Below are 21738 nucleotides of genomic sequence, written 5' to 3' on the forward strand. Positions count from 1 at the left end.
GAACAAACCTGAAACTGAGTGGCAGCTGTCGGTGGCTGTGTTGTCCGATGAGGGTGGAAAATGATTTTGCTGGTTCGGTCATGGCTGGCGTTACCAACAATATGTCGGAGGGACTGCAAATCCATGAGGTTCTGTTTCATAAGACATAATAAAGTCTTTGAGTTTCTGACTTTCAATACAAAGGGAGACATTAGGTGAACATGTGGATTAATAAATGAACTGAAGAATGAACAGAGTGAGTCACTCATTCACATTCAACATGTTCAAACATCTGTGTAGTGCTGCACCCAACATTTTACCATTGGAATGAGCTGCTTCCGTCGACCGCTGCGACTTTTCCTGCACAAAACACAAATGAAATGAGGCTCAACAAATGACTCATGAAACAGAATGTGAGAGGGAAATGTGTGACATTAAATATCAGTGAGTCTGAACTAAAGCCACAAGGCCCACTTACTTTCTCTTCTCATAATTGACAAAGATGTCTTCAAATACATCCAGAGGATGTTCATCAGAGCGATCAAAGGAGAAATCCAGAGTCATGCTGTTGCTGTAAATGTCAGAGAGGTACTTTAATTTTTAATGTATATTACCATTTAACAACCTGTGTTTAGATGTGTTTATTACAGGTAAACCATACATTGTTCCTCCTGCATCACTATTCCCTCTTGAAATGTGCTTGTGTGTTTATGATGGTTGTTTTTCAGTGAATTGATTTTCTATCTAATAACAGATAAATTAAACAATGAATAAATAAATGAAAGAAATTAATATTGCAATATAGGTGCCTGTGCTTGGAATGAAAGCTGGATGGCTGATGGTTACAGAAAACGCCTGCCTGATTCAAGATCTGTTGTCAGTTTTAATACTCTTGGTTGTATCAAAGAAAAATCAAGTTGCAATGCAGACATATCATTGGCAGTAAAATTCAGGATAAATGCATCAGTGTGGTAAATCTACCTGGACAGTCTGTCCACAGTGCTACTGTGCTGTCTCATCTCTCTGAGGGTCTTGCGGGAGCTTCGTCTGGCAGATACTGTGGTGACAATTCAACAAGTTGGTTGTATGTAATCATCAGAAGATTTGTAAAAAGAAGAAAGAATAAAATATGTTATTGAAATGCGGAGACCTTCAGAAAAAGTCAGCTGAACAAACATAATTCCTGCTAAGACCCATCTGCAGCGTTTTATTTTACTTTTACAGGGTGAATCACTTTAGCTGCTGGTTACAACTTAAAATGCAGCTCTATTAGCAACTAAAGCTACCTACATGACTCTGCCCGCTGGCGTCCCAAGTTCTTGAATACTGTGAGGATGCGGATTGTGGCTCGAAGGACTCCCCATCTGAACAGAGCTTCTGGACTGGATGCAACCAAGTGATGCACAAACGCCCGCTCGCTGCTCCGTAGAAGTGAGATGACTTCAGGCCGCATGTGCTCTGTGTTCTTCTGCCGGAAATCCTGAAGGACAAGAAGAATTAACATGTTGTATTCCTGCATTCTTGCTGTAGTCACACAGAAGGGAATCTCTGGAGCTCAACATTCATTACATGTATTCACAACCTGAAACTTCACAGTGCAACAACAGTCTTCTCAGGGGGAGGGAGTGGAATTAATCATTCACTTAGCTCAAAGATTTTCCCAGTTTTTCCCACGGTGGTTTATTAACATGGTTCCAGGCAGCCTACCCTCACTATGTCACATTGTGCTTGTACTGAATTTCAAATGTTTATTATTTATTTTTAAGAATAAAGATGTTTGCAGTGTGGGATATGTACTCCACCTTGATGTGATATTTAACCTGTCCAGCAAAGTGTTGAATGACAAAAGTCGGCTCTGTATTTGAGGAGGGTACAAAGAACAGGTTGTCCTGATGCTGCTGCTTCAACTTGTCCAACAGGGTTTCATCTGTGGCCTGAGGGAGGCTGAAGATACACAAATAGGAGGACAGAATATCAATATCCACACACTGTGTGCAGGAAAGAAGGTAGAAAAACACTTGCTGAGATGATTTAATTTTGACCATGCATACAGTTTTACTTATTGAGCCATAATGATATCACAGATAAAAATATCATGACTTAAATTTCATCTGTATCATCCAGTTATATTTTTAGCCAGCTCCCGTTAATGGTGACTGGCCTGCAAAACTACCTAAAATTACATTTATTAAATTGGTATTAAAGCCATTACTATGTAGGATTTTCCGGAAAAAAAACAATGTAATGCAACCGACTGATACGAAAATAACCCCTCTCAGTCATCACTTATGACCCACTAGAAGTGTTTGGCGGTGTATTTCTCTGCAGAGACTCTGTCCTCTGCCTCTATAATCTTATTTTCTTGTTTACTGCTAGGCTTGCAGTGTAGGGAGGAGGGGCCAAGTTTACTTATTGTGTTTACAAAGAGTAACTGGCAATTCCTGAATAGTATATCTTTAGTACATTTTTTTTTCTGTAGAAAATTGGTGCTTGAATATGGAAGACAAAAGACAAAATCCAAAGGAATTCAGTTAAGCTGGATTTCTTGTAGTGACCGACTGATCAGCTGACGGAGAACAAAAGGTGATAATTTCTTGTCATTTCTTGTTTGAGACGAACCACTTACCACTAAGACTAACCAGACTGACCAGTTTCAATATCCTCTGCAAATGCCTTAATTTAACTGACCTGCATGATATTACCATAATAAACAAATCTGCTACAGGCACAGTTCACCTACTTGCTCTCCTCATCCAGCAGGTCAAAGAGTCCAGTTGACTTCTTGCTGATCAGCTGAATGCAGTCGCTGTTGTCAGTGTAGTTGATGTCTTGCCAGGTGATGCCCTCGGACACATAATCCTCCTGAAATATATTAATCAGAATTACATAATTAGGTGACTCAGTGGAAGTAAATGTAAATGTAAATTAATGTGTCTCTGTGGCACTGATGTGGAGATGTTTTCGTAACAGCCAAACAATAAATACAGAAATAGGGATGTAGAAAATCATGCAAAACATAAAGTAGTAACCACAGTGCCTGCAAGTTTTAAGACCAACTTAATGCTTAATGCTGACTGCAAAAATGGAAAACAAGGAATAACATTTCAAGGACTGCTTTATGGTGCAAAACATCTGTCTGTAAAATAATGTAAATCCTACATTTTGCTAACATGATTTCAGATACTGAAATACTTTTGCAGGCAAAATAGTAACTCATTCATGTACAAAGGCAAATAGACATCTAATAAAATGTGTCAGCCATGCCGAGTCCAAAAATAGAGTGAATATTACTAACCCGGACGTGCCATGAAAGACTTAATGAAAAACACCTACTTGCTCAAGCTCGAAGATGTGCTGGTTGATGTAATACTGCAGTTTCTCATTGGTGTAGTTAATGCACAGCTGCTCAAAGCTGTTCGTCTGGAGGTTCTCGAATCCAAACATATCCAGGACACCGATGGACAAACACTAAAAAAAAATAAATAAATAAAAAAAATCAGCAAACAACATTTCACAACCAACACACAAGGTGTAATTAATGAGCTACATTAAGGCTGCACATAACTGCCAAACCTACAGTGTATTTATGATGAATAATGCAAGTAGGACTTCAGTTACATGCCCACTTTGTCAATTACTGTCAGTGCTTCAAAATGTTTTTGATCATTTGTTATATATATGAACATAATAAGACATTTTCCAGTGTGCAAATCTCCCAAATGTTTGAGGTTTTGTCTGTGTAACTTACAGAGACTGACTCCTCCATGTCTCGTCTATTGAGCATTGCGTGGTTGATGTGAAGGATGATCCAGTCAAACAGAGCACTGTATAAAGACTTGGCCATGGAGTCCCGCACTGTGGGGGCCTGAACACACAGAAACATCAAACAGCGGAAAAGATAACTTAAACTCAAATGAAAAAATTCAATGGAGTCCTACAACAAAATTAAACCAACTCGAACTAAACATATTTGTTTTAAATTTAATGATTTTATCATCAATCTAAAAGGAATACTTTACTAACAAAATGATCATTTGTATATCATTTACTCATCACGTTACGTTGAATTTGTGAAGAAAACTTTGTTTTTCTTGCATGCCTCCTTGGTGAGGGAGTAATCCAAAAACTGAGGACATTCTTGGTGAGTAGAGTTAAAAGGAGGACCACATATACCAACAGCAAAACTGCATCAAGACATCCGTTTACAGACTCCCACACAACTCGTGCAATATAATCTAATAAATCTCATTCATCCAGTCATATGCTCAGTACTTCCTAAACACGGTAATGGGAATTACAGTAAAACAACTGGACGAATGACACTTGGATTAAAATGCACGAGTTGTGTGGGAGTCTGTAAACGGATGATTTGATGTAGTTTTGTAGCTGTTGTTAAACATCGTCCTCCTTTTACTCCTTACTTTTATCAAGAGTTTTTGCATTTTATTCATGAATTCAACATAACACTGGGTGAGTAATTGATTTACCAATGATCATTTTGTGGGTCAAGTTTTCCTTTTAGGGGGAAGCTGTAATACTGAATTTCAACTCTATACCTCTTGTAGTGTGTACGGTGAAACTATGGTGGCGTTGGTGGTCACTACTGTCCTCTTGGTCAAAGTCTTCACCAGTAGCTCCTTTTTCACCTAGAAAAAACAAACAAAATAAACAAATGGTTACACAGAGAGTTACACATTACTGTGACACACTGTTAATCCCACGGAAAATCTGTACTAATTATTGTATTTGTCAAACAGAACAGGTTGAAACATGTTTGTTCTTTAACAACACAGAGAGCTATTTTAGGCTCAGCGATGACGCAGTTCATCTCTTGGAGAAACTCTGCTGACTGAATGAGAATTTCCACTGTTAAGCCCCGTTTCCACCAAGCAGTATGGTACAGTTCAGTTCAGTTGGGTTCGCGTTTTTTTCCGCTTCCACTCTGAAAAGTTGTGAATGGTACCAATGGCACTGTTCCGTACCATCCCAATTTTTGGTCACTGTTCTGTTGGGGTACCTAGCACACAGATCTGGTACTAAAAGGTGGAGCTGTGAACACTTTGGTGCGTTGATTGACCAATAGCGGACGGTCACTCTGCTCAGGGCTGAGTTGTGGCTGGTTTTGAGGCTCATGTAATCACTGTCCATACCATGGAGAGTTTTACATACAGTAATAAACTGTAACTATGAAATGAAAGGATGTTTTGCTGCCTCTTGCATCAGCTGTAGTCTGAGAAAAAATAACTTAATTTGCAGGGCCAACTGCTGGCGACTTTTAAGGTGGATCGTTTACTTGTCATGTTACTCAATGTATGAGTTGACGACGTGAATCCATCAGCACACACTCAAGAGTCCTGCTTGCGGCGGAAACACTAAGCGGACCTAGGGTCTAGGTACCATATTTAAAGGTTTATTTTTGGTTCCAAAGGAACCATACTGAAAGTGTTTGGTGGAAATGGGGCTTCACTGTGTTTTCATCTCAAGTAAAGGCTGTTGTCAAATACTAGAAATCAACAAGAGACTGTGGGTAAAAATCCAGGTGATGATTTTAGCAGTTAGCATACATAACCAACATACTTTGAGCAGGTCAGACAGTGTGGACAAAACTTCAGCAGGTCCAACCTCCAGGACCTCCGTGTCCTCTGACAGTGTGTACGTCACATTGCCCAGGTGCAGGATGGCAGACAGGATGGAAAATATGCTGCACAGTAAAACAGGCACACACAAACAGATTGCTTATTCCTGCCTGAAATGCATTCACTGTGAATTCTTACTTGCTGTGCACTGTGGAGTTTTAACAAGTATATTCTGTGAAAGCTTTTAATCCCATTATCCGTTTTAACAAATAATCTGACTGAACTGTTTCATATTCAGTTTGCCCTTAAGTTTAACTCGCTCCTACTTACTTAGAGACTGACTATTTCTTCTCATACTGTCATACACACTGTATACTGACGTGTTTCTTTTGGTATCTTATTTACATTTCTTTGTCTGTTTATTTCAACCTTGCTGCTAGTTAATCAGAGTCCCAGTCATGTCGTAACCCAAAGCTGGTGTGAAACGTGTGCATTTGAAGCCAACTAACAGCAATATCTGGGAAGATAAACATTGCTGTGTTGATGTAAACAGATCAGTGTTGCCCTCTAGGAAGCACATCTAGTACTGTAGAGGCTCATAGCAGGTGATAGTTGACACTGCCATTATCATATTTTCTATGTTGGCATGTCTAATCAGCTACATTAGGCAACAAAGCCTAAAAACAAGCTGTACATGCAGGTCAAGAGTTGCTGAGTAACTTCAACTAACTATAAACGAATGTCTTAAGAGACTATTCATGTTTATTTCTGTGGACTTCACTTTGACTCCTCCTCTGAATCTCTGGAGGTGTTTGCTATGGAATGTCTGAGGTCATTTATAAAGGAAAAAATTACTCTGTCCATAGTTTCTGCCTGTTTTGTTTCCAACTGTACACTTCTCTTTAGATCTCTTCACTTAAACAGTGACTGTGTCTTCAGTGTAGTTCTTCACCAGGAGGACCAACCTGAACAGGTTATAAACTATGCTGCTAGCGCTTTTATGTGTACGCAGTGTCCCGAGGCTGTCAGGCACTTGTCGACATGCTTGCTGCATTTTTCTCCTGCTTGACTTGACAAGCTCTGACCTGTTACTGACACCGGTACAGAAAGCAGGAACTCTTTGACGGTGTTCAGTTTAATACCAAATTACATCGTCTACCTGTGTAAATTTAGATGAAGCTGACTCAGAGCTGTGCTGTGTCACTATGAGGTGACTGAGAGGCAGAGTGAAATGTTGTTGTTCCACACACAGCAAATATTTGTCCTTCAAATAGTTCTGTAAGTCCTTTCTTTCTTCACCATCTCAGGGGACCAAGTGAGTGAGTTTTACTGTAAAAATATATGTGCCTGAGACTCTAAACCATCTGGCATGTGCTGTTGTGTCCTTGATGACAAACCTACACATCTGACAGCAAACAATGACAACAACAACAACAACAACAAAAAAACAAACGTTTGACTCTGGCTTGCAGCATTCTACTTGCTCTGTTCATTATCAAAACCATACATACTGTTTCTTGGTGGAGGCCAGGAAGCCAACCATCTCCATAGCTTGATGGAGTCTCTCGTACTCCTGCCCAAGTTTCTCCTCCTCGTCCAAATGGAAGTTTTCCTGCAGAACAATCAGATGACAAGCGGAGAGAAAGAGGGGGTTAAGATGAATAATAATATAATAAAACCTTCATTTATATAGCAAATTTATGCATCAAATGCAGCATAAAAGCACACAATCATAATATCTATAACAAAACAATTAAAACAAGGGAAAAAACAAAACAAAACAAAAAACAAAAAAAAACCTTGTGAGCCCCTGAGACAAGGGTCGGCAACCTTTACAATCAAAAGAGCCATTTTTGACTAAAGATAATGGGGCCACAAAACATATTTGAGCCTTATAATGAAGGTAACAGCCTATTAAGTCTAAATTAGCCCATTGACATTACTAATAGGTCTAAATGAGCATTTTGACTTTGCAGAGTTGGCGGTGAAAGCAAATCAATCTGTCCAAGCAGTATCAAATTTTCCTCCAAGACTTGTGCTTTTTTGGATTTGGAATCCATAGCTAGCCTAACAAGGGACACTCCAGACTGGTCACTGCTATTGAGGTTTGGCAAAATTTGGCAGGCTGTAGATGTATGATGCACATTTCAGTTAATTCAACATTTTTTTTAAATTTGGTGCATAGGTGCCTAATTTCTTTAGGCCTACAATAATGATAAAAAATAAAAAAATAAAAAAATAAAATCAAAGCTACAGGGAGCCACTAAAGAAGGGCTTTAGAGCCTCGTGGCGAAATTAACACATGCTTGCTTCTCTGTGCCTTTTGGTTCTGACCTCAGGGACAATCGAGATGTCTGAGTCAGAGGATTTAAGGGGACCTGGCAGGCACATGTGTCTTAACCATGCAATGTGCTGATCTTTTCTTCCTGTGTCTATTTACTATGTTTCTATTATGTCTCAATCAAACATGCAAACTGTTAAGGTGCAGTGCTTGTTCAGGCATGTATGTATGTGAGCATGCAATGTGCCTATTTTTTTTTTCTCTTTCCTGCACCTTTTAATATGTACTTTATTATGCAACTGACAGAACTTAGATATAAGCACTACAGCACTTAACCCTTATTGTCCAAATATCCTCCACTACCATCCATCATAATCACAAGAAGAACAATGTACTGGAGTTTGCATTGCTGCAGTCTCACATTCCATCTTTACACCCCAAACAGCCCCTTACTCGGTTGCACTTAAAAACAGGACATAAGCTTACACATGCATAATATGCAATATGACTTTTATGCCTCACTGCGCGACTTATACTGTGAAACTGTGATTGTTATGTTTTTATTTATTGTACTTGCTTCATCTATTTTATGGTTAACGTATTCACTTTTTTAGGAACTTTTGCCTGCACCATCTGGGGAGGGGGGGGGGGGGGCGGGGCGGGGGGGCTAGCAATGGAAATCAGCCCTTGCCTGCAACTGGGTGCATTTATGTTTTTATTTCAATGAAAATGTTCATTAATATACACTGTCCCCCTTGAGAAATAAATAAAATTGAAATTGAAACCACGTCAGACAGATAAGAGGAGGCAAAACCATTCAGTGATTTAAAAAAACATATCGAAGAATTTTATAATTAATTCTCTGACAGACAGGTAACAAATAACGCACAGCCAAAGAGGTGTATGCAAAAGATAACACATGAACAACAATGTAGAAAAGAGATCAACAGAACCATCTTCCTTCTTCCTCCTGTTTTTATAATTTAATTACTGATCATCTTACTTTTATCAATTTACTGATTTTCATGTTAATATTTGAGGTTTTATTTGATTCTCTAAAATGCACTTTGGGCACTTGATATTTGTCTTCTCTATACATAAACTGACTTGACTGTACCGGATTTTCCAGGTTGTGTTCACATCTGTGATGGAGTTTTAAAAAGGTGAAAATTGGGTTATTATTTTTGTCGCTGAGCCCTGCTGCATAATGAGGAATACACAGTCCTGTAAGTTTAGTGAGTGACAGCAAATTATGCTGCACCTGACTGAACTAAAAGGCTTTAATCATTTTATTGTCTAATGTCTAGGCAGAGCGAAAACAAAGTACAGTAGTTAGTTAGAATTAGTTGAGACTGCAGCTTCAACACCATAAACATAAATCAAGGCTACTAAAAACAAAACCAAAGGAAGACACAATAGGCGCTGAACCTGAAAAGGAAATGGCTGGTAGTTAGTCCATGTTGCAATATAAACACATCCAAAATGCGCAAGATTACTTGAAGCCAGACAGAGACCAGCCTTTTCAGGTGGTGTCAGAAAAGTCCACACCAGGGTTCAAACAAAAGCATTCTCAAAAGACATATACAGACACAACTAAAATATAATAAAATGATTTTGTGGGAAAGCATGTGCACTGTTATTCTAATTAAAGTGAAGTTTTATGTGAGAGTCTGGTTATGCACAACACAAGCAAAGCTGTGACACGCTACAATTCACTACCGAGAAGTTTCTAGATATTGTGGTTCTGTCTCTAAAACATCTACCACTGGTTTTCCCCATTTGATAACATCAAATGACACGTTTTACGCTAGTCCTCCCCTTTATAGCAGCAGCTAAGTGTGTGGATCAAAGGTACCTGCTTGAGGTAGAGATAGTCTTGCGGCTTTAACAGGTGAAACTCCTCCTGTTCGTCTTTGGACGCACCCACCAGCAGATAGTAAAACACATGGAAGCTCCTGCGGGTCAGAGGTCACACGGTGCCGATACAGTAAATCAGGGCTTACACATGTTTCATTTCAACTCTGGTGTTTACTCAACATTTTACTGCACACAATGCTGTGAAGATGGTTAGGTTAGGGTGAGTGTTTAGAGTGTCTCAGACTGTTTTTACTGGCTTATGTTAAAGGTCAGAGTTCAGGTAAAACTTGGAGACAATGTGACCATGGTTGGTACAATTTACGTACTATTTCCATGCTCATTTGAATGTATAAATCAGAAATAAAATATAAGCTTAATAATACCTCTCCCTTTGATCTCTGGACACCAGGCGGCACTTTTCTAGTAGGTACTTCTCAATAACTGCCCTGCAAGAGACACACAAGAGGAGAATGTCAACAGAACCTGAGAAGCTTTGGTGTGGTTGCCAACATTGTACAATTACGACACAGCAAGAAAAATGATCTGTTAAATGTAACATATATATATATTAACCAAGATAAACTGTTAACTGTACTGCAGAGGCCTTGAAGAGAAAAATAAAACATGAAGCCTTACCCTCTGATGACACCGCTCTCTAGATAGTTGAGCTGGATGAACTTCCCAAAGCGACTGGAGTTGTTATTCTCTGCAGTCCTTGCGTTGCCAAAGGCCTATTTAAAACACAGCGAACATAAGTTTTTGCTAAAATAAACAGTCAAATTTGTAGGCATGTTTCTCACAGACGCTGGCACCCAGACCTAAACACTGCAAATGTTTGCTGCACAGAGCAGCAATTAAATTAGTCACTGTGGTTTGTGGATGGCAAGTGGGAAGGTACTGTAACCTTATGAAACATTGGAGATTAAAGAACTAGAGGTGCAGCTACAGTGATTTTCATCATCAATTATGTTCTAAATGAATTGATTTATCTTTGGTCTAAATGACAATCTTAAATGTTTGTGTAAAATGTCTGGGTATCATTTGAAAATTCAGATACCAGTACATATACCAGTGCCCTTAAAGTGATATCCATACCAACAGAGTTACTCATTTGATGCATTTTTTTCTACTTCATTTGATAACCATCATGTGAATGGAGGCAGTCAGTTGCATAAAATGCAACCAGAGGTGTGGCAAATGAATTGTTGGCAGCCAGTGTGTGCGTGTGTGTGGGAGGGAGAGGGAGATACAGCGCGTATTGGTCAGTAAATGCAAGTGTCGGTTATAGGCTGGGGATGCCGACGTGAAACTATGGAGGGACAAATTAATGGTGTATGGTACACTGCACTCAATTTCACCACACCACAGACTGTATGTACAAATAGTAATTTTTACTATTTGTTTTTATTTTTATAATACTACGGGTGTGCCATATCACCTCGTTCACAATATTACCGGTATCATTTTTAATATTCATATTGTGATACTCGGAATATTTCGACTTATTGATATACTGATGTCATACTGTTACCCACGGCAACAACAAACATGGCTGAAAACAAATTCATTACCGACTTCGCAGCGGTTCCAAAAGAGGAGGAGCTTCAGTAGTGTGGAATAACCTGTGGCATCATGAATGTTTTATGAACAGCCCCGGACTTCGCAGACTTTTTTAGTGAGTTATCGCTCAGAGGAAACTCATTCAGCAGCTCCTCTGGCAGCAGCACAGTTTCTCTCCCTCTGTGCACATGGGAGTCCGTGTCGACAAGTGATTTTGTCATAAACTTTTGGTAATGTAAAGCTATGTGACGCTCAAGGATTGACAAAAAACTCCATATCTGTGAATGTGTGATAGTGCTGGTATCATAACAGCCTGTTACAGGTTACAGCGTGATGATTAGAGGAGAAATGGCAGAGCATAAAGGTCCAGGTGGAAAAACCAACAACAAGGACATCACCTGTTGATTTATATAGATATGCAAAGGTAAGGTAAGACTTTAATGTCCCCGCGGGGTAATTTGGGATACAGAGAATAGTCATTATAAAAACAAAACAGACAGTACAATACATAACACACAGGATCCAGAGTCACACACTGTCAGAGGTGAATCATGGACAATTAGTGGCCACTGCTGATGGAGATAAGTGATAGCAGACTGAACAAAGGACGATCTGTAACACTCAGTGCTACATTTAGGGAAGCAAAATCTTCACCCTGATGGAAGCATCTGAAATTCAGCACGGAGGGGATGTATATTTGGGAGCTGTTTAAATGTGTAATCATAGTAGATTTTATTTCTTTGAACTACTGATATTGTATACAGAATCTGAATCTCACTCTGTGTTACTGTTGTTTAACTTAAGAAATGAGAGATCATTTTTGTTTAGTTTTTACTGAATATTTGAAGGTAAACTATTGATGTGTAGAACTCTATCACTCATTATGTTGCAAATCTATTTTCTTAAATTAATAATACTTCTGTTTTTTTTTTTTTTTACTAATTGGTCATATCGTCAAGAATATTGTTATCACAAAAATACACTTAAATATTGTAATATTATTTCAGGACCATATCTCCCTCCCCTACTCAATACTTTCAAACCCAAATACATCCAGTTTATTATAATAAAATACCATAATATTTTGTGTTTTTTTAAATATGATTTATTACATATAATTAATCAGTTTTTGTCCTCAGATGAACACTGTCCAGATGTTACAACTGAATCGCCTTCTTATTTACCACAACATCATTACTGCCGTAATTCACTGCGTCACTGCATTGTATCTCAGTCCCCCTGGCTGAACTCAGCGACTGCAATGCATCCTCAGCGTTTCCATCAGTAATGCAGTTAAACCACGAGACCCGCATCTATTATGCACATAATTAAGTGGCCACAGGCATTTGGAAATAAAAGTTCCATCAAGCAGCCTTTTGTTAAGTTCTCAATGAGGCTTCTGCATAAACAGCGTGCAGTTTTATTGTCACTTAAGACACAGATACTTCCTCAGTGGATGGTGTTTTCCGCTCTGCTAATGTGACTGCTCTGCAGTTTATTATATTTCTGTGAAAAATTTATTTAATTGGATAAACAATAAATCTGTCAGCAGATGAGAGGAAAGTATTACTTTACAGCTATCCTATCAATTGATTAATTTAAAATTTCAAATTATTTATCAAGTACAAACACCGAACGGTAGCTGGTTGCTACTCAAATGTGAGGATTTTTAGCTTTCTTCCATTTCATAGTTATAAATTAAATGTCTTTATTTTTTTAAACAGTTGTCCAAAGCAAGTACTTTAAACACACATTGTAAAAAAATAATTAATCAATAATAAAAAAACTGCTAGAATAATCAATAATAAAATAGAGATAATAGAGATAATCAGTAGCTGCAGCCCGAGAGAAAACATAATGATCCATCTCACAGTTGTAGCGCTTGTTATTTTCTGAGTGGAGACAGTATCTAAGGCTCACTATCAACAAAACAACAGAGTCCACCCAGGCTAAGTCACAACAGGGTAAAATGACACAACAGGATTATGAGCGCTGCAGCTGAACCTGGATCAGCTTCTACTTCCCAAGTTTCCTCAAGACAAAGGAAACTCCAAACTGATCCCATGTCAGCATCTAAAAGGTATTATTCTCTCTCATTCCAGTGTGAGCTATGCAAACGGTCCTGTCTTAACAGGCCAGAGCAATGCTTACGCAGACAGTGGGCGAGACCTGCATACTGTACTGATCGCACGCTGACAGGAAAACCTCTGCATTGCTGGAATGTTTCTACAGTGCTGTAAATACAGAGCATGGTTTTCATTTGAACTAGATCAAGCTTATCTAAAGAAGGAGAACACTAAATATGTAAGGCATGTGGAGAGAAGATGGTATGTGGAGGAGGAAGAGACACAGGTGTTTGCCACGTCCTAGTGTAGGGGCTGGATCCTCTGAAGGGCAGATATACGATGAAGAGGGCTAGGTTGAACTTGCTCCTCCTCCCTGACAGAGACTAACACTTATGATGCATTTAGGTAGACCTGGTCTGCTCGTAAAGTCAAAAAATTCCAAGCTTATCACCAGGAATTTGGTCTTGAAAAGCTGGCAACAAGGTGGGAAACACCGGTGGAAAGCTGGGACAAGTCTGATGATACCTGAGTTGACAGATTGAGATGTGACATTTCACTGCAACAGATGATGAACATCTGGCAAACAATTTATTTTCATAACTGATGAACTGATTTCTCATGCAAAAGTGCCAAATATCCTGGTTCCAAATGTGAGGATTTGTAAATTTTCTATGTTTTACATCAAATTAAAGGCCCAGTGTGTAGGTTATTGGGGGATATATGGAAATAGAATATCATAACTATGTTTTATTTAATGTATAATCATCTGAAAATAAGAACTGTGTTTCCGTTATCTGACAATGAGCCGTTTATATCTACATAGGGAGTGGGTCCTCATTTACGGAGACCGCCATGTTGCACTGTCATGGGTCTAAAGGAGCCCAGAACAGACAAACCAAACACTCGCTCTGGATAGGGCCATTCACATTTTTATGTTGGCTGCCATAGTTAGCAGCCCCTCTGTGACAAGCAGCTTTGGAAATACAGATTTTCTTTAACGTGAAACTGCTTTATTCCATATTTTTACCGCTTTAAATCACCAAATCTGTTTGTTTCGGGGAGGACGAGATCTCTGCGGATAATTAAGCTCCTAGTAAAAACCTCATGAACGTCTGGATCAGAAATAAGGTGAGCACACATTAAGTTCTCGGAGACAAAAGGTGAGCACACATAAAGTTATCGGAGACAAAAGGTGAGCACACATTAAGTTATCAGAGATAATAGGTGAGCAAACATTTGCGGGTTCAGGTCAAGCAGGCTGTCTGCGATGTGCTGAAGAGGGTAGGAGAGCTACAGACTTGTAACATAAAACTGCTTAATTCAGTGTTTGAATCACCTGTTTGTTTGGAGAGGAAGTAACTTCTGCAAGTAATTCAATTTTTGATAAAAACCTCATGAACACTGAAGGAATTCCAGCTGGTTGCAGTGTCCAATCCTCACCTCTACATTCCACTAAATCCCCTTAAATCTTACATACTGGACCTTTAAATATCTTTGGGTTTTGGACTGTCATCTGACAAAATTAAGTGATTTGCAAATGTCACCTCTAAAGGCCTTTACACACCAGGGGTGTGACAAATATACGACATATAAATGCAAACAACATATAAATGCAAATACTCCCCTGCATCAAAACTATTCAGACTGACAGCAATGCAGATTTGCAACGGTTGCAATAGGTCCGCCATTGTCATGAAGTTGTGATATGACATCTGTTCTAAACAACGTGATTGGCTGATGCCTTACTTCGCAGGGTGAAAGCTCAGAAAAATCTAACTTATTCCAAAAAATTGTGTCCTCTTTGCCACATGATATTTGTGTTCTGTGTGAAAGTACTGACAAAAAAACCCAACAACAATTCAAAACAATATATTGACAATGAGCAAATTAACCACATAAAAAGCCTCCATCTTGCTTCATCTATTCATCCATCCATTATCTTCTGCTTATCCAGGACTGGGCCGTGAGGGCAGCATCTAACATCGACTTATTTGTTATATTGTCTGATTAACTACAAAGTGAATCAGGCTGCTGCAAAGAAGAAACAATGGATTTTATGACTCTAGCAATATTTACTTGACCACCGATCACTAGTTGCATATGATTATGTGTTTATTTGGGTAACACAAAGACTGACTTTTATCCCTTTAAATTTAAATAATTTAGGTTTAAAAATATCCAAAAAATTCACAAGAAAAAAAAAACATAATTAAAGGAGGGTCTGAAAAAATAAATTTACTTTTGTCTCACATTAAATTTTTTTTACACATTTAATGATCAACATGTTGTGATGATGTGATGTTTTCTGACTTTATGAGAGTCAAAGGATTGCCTAAATATTATTATTAAACACATGATGCAACCAAAGCAGAGTGGAGACACCGAGGGCTGCAAACGATATGCGCCAGCTGTGTCCTAAAAAAAAAATCTGACAAAATAAGAGACACTGGGATAGAAAATTGTCTCAAACTGATTTCCAACTAGAAATGCTGGCCTGAGAGAATCTACATTCCCGGATTGGAAACACAGCTAAACAAGGGAGGAAAGAGGATCTGAAATTGCACATTTCAGAGTGGGGTTAAAGCTATGAGAGAGAGGGAGAGAAAGGAGGCGATTTACACTTCTTAGTGTAGATTCGGCAGCAGACCTGGCTGAGCCTGTTCTGACACGTTCCTGCTTCTCTTCTCTCTCTGGTGTTCCCTCAAAGACAACGCCCTTCAAATTCTCCCTGTGGAGCTCAGCGCTCCACTTCCTGGTCACCAACACCCAACACAATCCTCAAGCAACAACCACCCGCCATACTTAATGAAAGCAAGGTGCCATCACCTGCTGGCTATTGACTGCAGATCTTTCCCAGATTTCAAAACTAAACCACTTACAAGATACTTTGATGATGTTTTCATCATGAGTACACTGCAGTTTTCTTGCACCACATACATTTAACTAAAGAGGGAAAGAAGAAGTAGTCTTGGCTTTGTTACGTCAAATAAAAAGGGAACAAGTATCTTAGGGTGTGACTCATGCATATAAAGGAAATCCCAAGACTGCAGGAGGCTTTTTGCAAAGCAGCCAAACTACAAAACCATAAAACCCCTAAACAACAGATTAACACATCAACTGATCCTCATCACAGCAGTCTGAATCTTGTCAGTGACTCTAGGCTTGGCCTCTATTGATATTCATTTCTGGTGCAAACACTTGTGCGTGGTCGCCTCTGGTTAATCCTACGGCTAACTGCTGTGGAATTACATCTCAGTCCTCAGTAAACTTGTTCCTTATTTTCCCCATCATAAAAATCAAATCACACTCAAACAACAAGCCACCTTTTCCTCCTCAAGCTAAATTTCTGCCTCTCTGAACACCTATTAGGAAACAAGCACAAAACAACACAACCACCAACTGAGAGATCAGTTAGCAGGAAAAATACTTAAGCTGTTGCTTATTTCAACTGGAAACTTGTTGGACTTGTTCAGAGAGAGGAAGAATCCATATTCAGTCACTCTCTAACGTAAGGTTGGCCCCCTGGGATTGTGTGTGTGAGGGGGTGTGTGATCACAGACAAAGCAGGCTAGGATCCTTTGTGTAAAAGGTGAGTTGGTGTATTGATGGACAGATAAACCATGCACTTGTGCACATTTACAAATAATGGTAGCTGGAACAGATTTAACTGGTGCAAAGTGAAGAGCCATGAGCAGCACTTTGGAAAACAACGTGGATACGTGGAGCTGTTTTGTATTTTAAATGAAGTGAAACCAACTAATGTCTTCCCTGTTCTTGTGCACTGAAGACAGACTCCTAGGAAAAAAAAAAAAAAGTTCTTTCCCCACAAAACACAAAATCTGGTAAGTTTCAATGATGCTGGTATTTCCCTAAAAATGTGTTATGCCTGGTTTCATGTCAGTTATCATCAAAACACGTCGTGTAATCCAACAGACAACTGGAAAAAGAAAGCACACGTCACAGGGAAATGCGGCCAGATGTGTCGTCCTGTTACTCATTGACACGGTTACTGTAGCACAAGGCTGATGTGCTAACCAACAAAGAAACCTTTTAACCTACATGAGTTAGAGTGAAACTGAAGTTGAAAAAAATAGTGTGAATTCCCAGTTGACAAACACTGTTTTGCCCTTTGGTGCTTTTTGATTTAAGGAAATGTCTGTGCTTCACGTAAATCCAAATGTGAGAGGCAAAACAAACTATGCAAATGCTGATATTTAAATATATTACTGATAATAAAGAATCAGCAATAACGATACAAATGTCTTACTCACACTGGCCCTCTATGTTCTTATCATTTGTTGTATTTTGCTCTCACAAGTATATGACTAACAAAACACCACGGAGTCCTTCCTGGTTCAGATAACACGGCCTTTTGTGGTTAATGTTGATTACGCTGATCCCATGTTTTTATTGCAGGAAGTGCAAACACATGGTGCTGATTCTATATATTTCCTGTAAAAAGGGACTTGTTTCTTTATTTAGCAGCTAGCGCTTAACGTTTTTGAATAAAAGTCAGCAACAGGTCTAAAAAAAGGATCTGAGAAAAGAGTGGGCAGTTTGTATGATGCAAATGCAGTTTCAGTTAGACTCTGAACCCTGATCAAGAGCAACAAAACAAACAAAAAAAAATCATCCGCATTAATCCGGCGATCAGCAGCCTCACTACTCTATACTTCTACAATGTAAGGGTGGCAGAGTCTTGGTTACTGTCACTCTCTGCACGCTGCAGCAAAGGCAGATGATCTTCTGGTTATACCAGCGAGATAGTAGTTTTCTAAATCAACCCACAGCTCTTATCAGCACCATCTGGGGTTTCTGACACCACTTGTGCATGCAAGTTAGTTTCCTGTGGGGTTAAAAATTGGGACAATTTGGGGCGTTTTACAGATGAAGATGACTCAAAAAATGTTTTCAATAACACATGGAAGGCCAGACCGATGTGCTCTCATGGGCTTAGAATTCATATCATGCTTTTTTATCAATCAGTTATAGGGCTGCAACTTACAATTTATTTCAGTATCGATTAATGATTATGATGATTTTTCAATAAAATAGTGAAACATGCCCTGTGTAATTTCCCAGAGTCTATGTTACTATGTTTTATATGACCAACAGTCCAAAAATCCAAAGCTATTTGGTTAATTATTATGTACGACAAAGAAAAGTATCAAATACTCTCACCTAAAAAGCATAAAACCAGAAAAAAAATTATTTGATCATCAAAATAGTTGCCAATTAATTTTCCATTGATCGACTAATAATTAACTGACTAATCGTTGCAGCTCTAATCAGTTATAGTTTTTTTTTTGCTTAGCTATGTCAGAAAATAGTGAAAAATACCCATCAAAATGTCCTAGGGCCCATAGTGGTATCTTTAAAGTGTTTGTTTTGTCCAAACAATAGTTGTAAAACCCAAAGTTTTCTATTTGCACTGATATAAAGTAGTAAATCCCAACATCTGAGACTCTGGAACCAGAAAATGTTTGACAGTTTTGCCTGACAAATGACTGGATTAATAACTTGATTAATATTCTGTTGACTGATCGTTTTAGCCCTCGGTCTAAGAATTTGGAAAGACATTTGATACAGATGGTGAGGCACAGCAAGAGTGACAAAGTGTCTTCTTATTGCCTCCACACAAGTGAAGGGACAGTTCACCCCCAATCAAAAATACATTATTTTCCTCTGATCTGTAGTGCTATTTATCAATCTAGACTGTTTTGGGGAGAGTTGGAGGTATCAGCCATAGAGATGTTTGCCTTCTCTTTAATAGAATAGAACTCAATGGCACCCAAAGTGCCAAAAAATACATTTGAAACACTCAACAGCAATGTCCCTTTCCAGAAATCATGACCCATTTCTACAAGATAATCCACAGACCCTGTTGTGAGCAGTTTCATGAAGGAACTATTTCCTTTTAACCGAACTACACCCACCAACCGTATCACTGCGCAGAAGGAAGCGTACATCTACTCATGGACGAGAGGCTTGTGCTCATGACAGTGCAAGATGTAAACTTTAATGGCGGCCACGGTTGAGCTGCAACATTAGTTAGCTCAGTGGTGCTAGGTGAGCTAGCAGTAGATGCACACTACTTTCTTGCACGTTGACACACCTTGCAAGCATAGTTTGGTAGAAAGAAAATAGTTCCTACATGAAACTGCTCACAACAAAGTCTGGGGATTATCTTGTGGAACTGGGTCATGATTTCTGGAGCGAGACATTGCTGTCAAATGTATTTTTTTTTTTGAGTACTACAAGCCGAGTGCCATCTAGTTATATTATATCCGAGAGAAGGCAGACATCTCCATGGCCGATATCCTTAAAACTGGGCAACTCACACCACAACAATCTTGACTGATAAACAGTCCTACAGGTAAGAGGAAAAATATTTTGATTTGGGGGTGAACTGTCCCTTTAACAGTGTGGACTGCTACAGCAGATGTGGGTGTCTGTGGTTTCAACAGGTGGCCAGCCTCATATCACAGTGACCTACCTCTAGCACCGGGCCAGCCCCGAGGATGGTCCGTTCAAGCCCGCTGGAGTATGTCTTCTGGCTGAGGGCGGTCAGGCAGTGGATGAGATAACTGCTGCTTTCAGTCTTCCCTGAGCCACTCTCCCCAGACAACACAATACACTGGTTGACCTGTCTGTTCAGCATAGCACGAAAAGCCACGTCTGCTATGGCAAATATATGAGGGCTCAGTTTGCCCAGTGGCTGGTTCTCGTACATCTTGACGTACTTGGGATTGTAGTAAAGAGGCAGGAATTTATTGGGGTTAATGGCGATGAGGAGGTTGCTGGCGTACGTGTAGATTTTGAGCCTGTAGAAGCGCTGGCGTAGAGCCTCTAGAATACTATCTTCAGTCACACTTTGCAGGTTACAGAGGTCATCATATTCCTCTCTGCCACTTTCTACTCCATTGTTGGCTTGCAGGATGAAGTAGTACCCTTGGTTCTGACGGTGCCACCTCTGTGCCCCCGGCGGCCACAGCAGGACTCTCTCCAAAGGGCAGTCCCCATTCTCCAGCAACCTCTCCTCTCCACCACTCTTCTTGACCTCCAGCAGGCTGTACGTCTTGGTGGCATCCAGGCCCAGAGTGACCACTGCATTGTGGATGACTGCTCTTGCCGTGTCCCCGGTGCTGATCTGCAGGGGACAGTAGGTAGCTGTGTCCTGGGGTAGCCTGGGATAGATCTGCACAACTCGGGTCTCTCCATCCTGTTCAGAGGGCCTGGCTCCATCTGTAGTGCTCATACTGATATGGAGATATACAGGCAGGCTTCAGCATAACTCACTGCCCCAAATGTCTGCCAGCATCCACTGTAGAAACAAGCACATCATGTGACCAAGAGGCAGTTTGAAAGGAAAAAGAAAGTAGAAATGAAGGTAAAAACACAGGTTGATCTAAACCTCGGCTCATTTACATTTTAAATACACTCTTTCATTATTTAAAACTGCAAAATAGATAAAAGAAAATACTTGCCCTATTTCCACCCACAGTATCAACATGTTAATACCTACTGTACCAACGACAGTCGACATTCCCGAAAATTCCCACCTATCCATCCGCCCAGGTGACAAATAACAAACAGTAACAAGTGTCAAACGGAACTAAAATATCAAAACAAGTCTCACCTGTCGAAGATAAACTCTCATTTCATCTTTAAAAGTCGAAATACTCCTGAAAGCGACGACAGGAGGAAGACCTCTGGCATCCACCAACTCCAATCACACTATTTAGAGGGGAAAAAAAACACGTTTCTCCACCTGAGCTTCCCAAAAAAAGGTGAGCTAACAAACTGCTTATTCACCGTTCCCAATGATTAAAGGTAATTTCCCAGCACTTCCACGACGTTATTGCTCCTGTAAATCACAGTTTCTTTCAGAAATTTGAGGATTAACGTCTCCGCGTCGTCCTGAGCGAAAAGTTAGGCTAACGTTACTTCCTAGATTTCTCCACACTCACACACACTGACTGACACACACACACACACACACACACACACACACACACACACACACACACACACACACACACACCCGTCGACGGGGTGGAAATAAATGATTTTCCCTTCACTGACCTGAGAGATGTCACACTTTAGCCAACAGGAGATAAAACTGCTGAGGAAAAGAGACACCACGGGACGCTGTGACGGAGAGAGAGAAGGTGACACTTTCACATTAACCGAGGAGGAGGAGAAGTTAATAGACATCGACACGACTGAGCAGTTTAATTGACCTCATTTGTTATGACGGGTGGTCTGTGGGTCTGGAGCGCCCCCCGGTGGTAATATGGGGCATTACAGCCAGCTCACAGCACATGACTACACTTACTTATCACATGAAGGCACTGGTGTAAATTACATTTAGCCTACTCAAGTAAAAGTACTTTACATGAGTAATTGCAGTTTTTTT

At 39.7% G+C, this 21738-nt stretch overlaps 1 protein-coding gene across 3 annotated transcripts in view; it reads right to left on the reverse strand.

The window, feature by feature from the left end:
- The window catches only part of myo9b (myosin IXb), a 38004-nt gene extending 16460 nt beyond the window's left edge, over positions 1–21544 (reverse strand). For 2 of the 3 annotated variants that reach the window (XM_049597864.1, XM_049597866.1), the window contains exons 1-17: positions 20959–21322; positions 19816–20643; positions 10330–10424; positions 10077–10139; positions 9692–9791; positions 7067–7167; positions 5557–5680; positions 4536–4625; positions 3728–3844; positions 3313–3447; positions 2720–2841; positions 1782–1923; positions 1270–1459; positions 961–1036; positions 458–550; positions 300–339; positions 9–131 (exon numbers count right to left, since the gene is read on the reverse strand). In XM_049597864.1, the coding sequence (XP_049453821.1) occupies positions 9–131; positions 300–339; positions 458–550; positions 961–1036; positions 1270–1459; positions 1782–1923; positions 2720–2841; positions 3313–3447; positions 3728–3844; positions 4536–4625; positions 5557–5680; positions 7067–7167; positions 9692–9791; positions 10077–10139; positions 10330–10424; positions 19816–20577 (2373 nt within the window). In that variant the 5' untranslated portion in view covers positions 20578–20643; positions 20959–21322. Of the gene's footprint in view, positions 1–8; positions 132–299; positions 340–457; positions 551–960; positions 1037–1269; positions 1460–1781; positions 1924–2719; positions 2842–3312; positions 3448–3727; positions 3845–4535; positions 4626–5556; positions 5681–7066; positions 7168–9691; positions 9792–10076; positions 10140–10329; positions 10425–19815; positions 20644–20958; positions 21323–21404 lie in introns of those variants that run through there. The other variant, XM_049597865.1, reaches the window with a different exon arrangement.
- Between the last annotated feature and the right edge of the window lie 194 nt (positions 21545–21738).

The sequence above is a fragment of the Epinephelus fuscoguttatus genome, linkage group LG15 (genome assembly GCF_011397635.1).
Source record: "Epinephelus fuscoguttatus linkage group LG15, E.fuscoguttatus.final_Chr_v1".
Lineage (NCBI taxonomy): Eukaryota > Metazoa > Chordata > Actinopteri > Perciformes > Serranidae > Epinephelus > Epinephelus fuscoguttatus.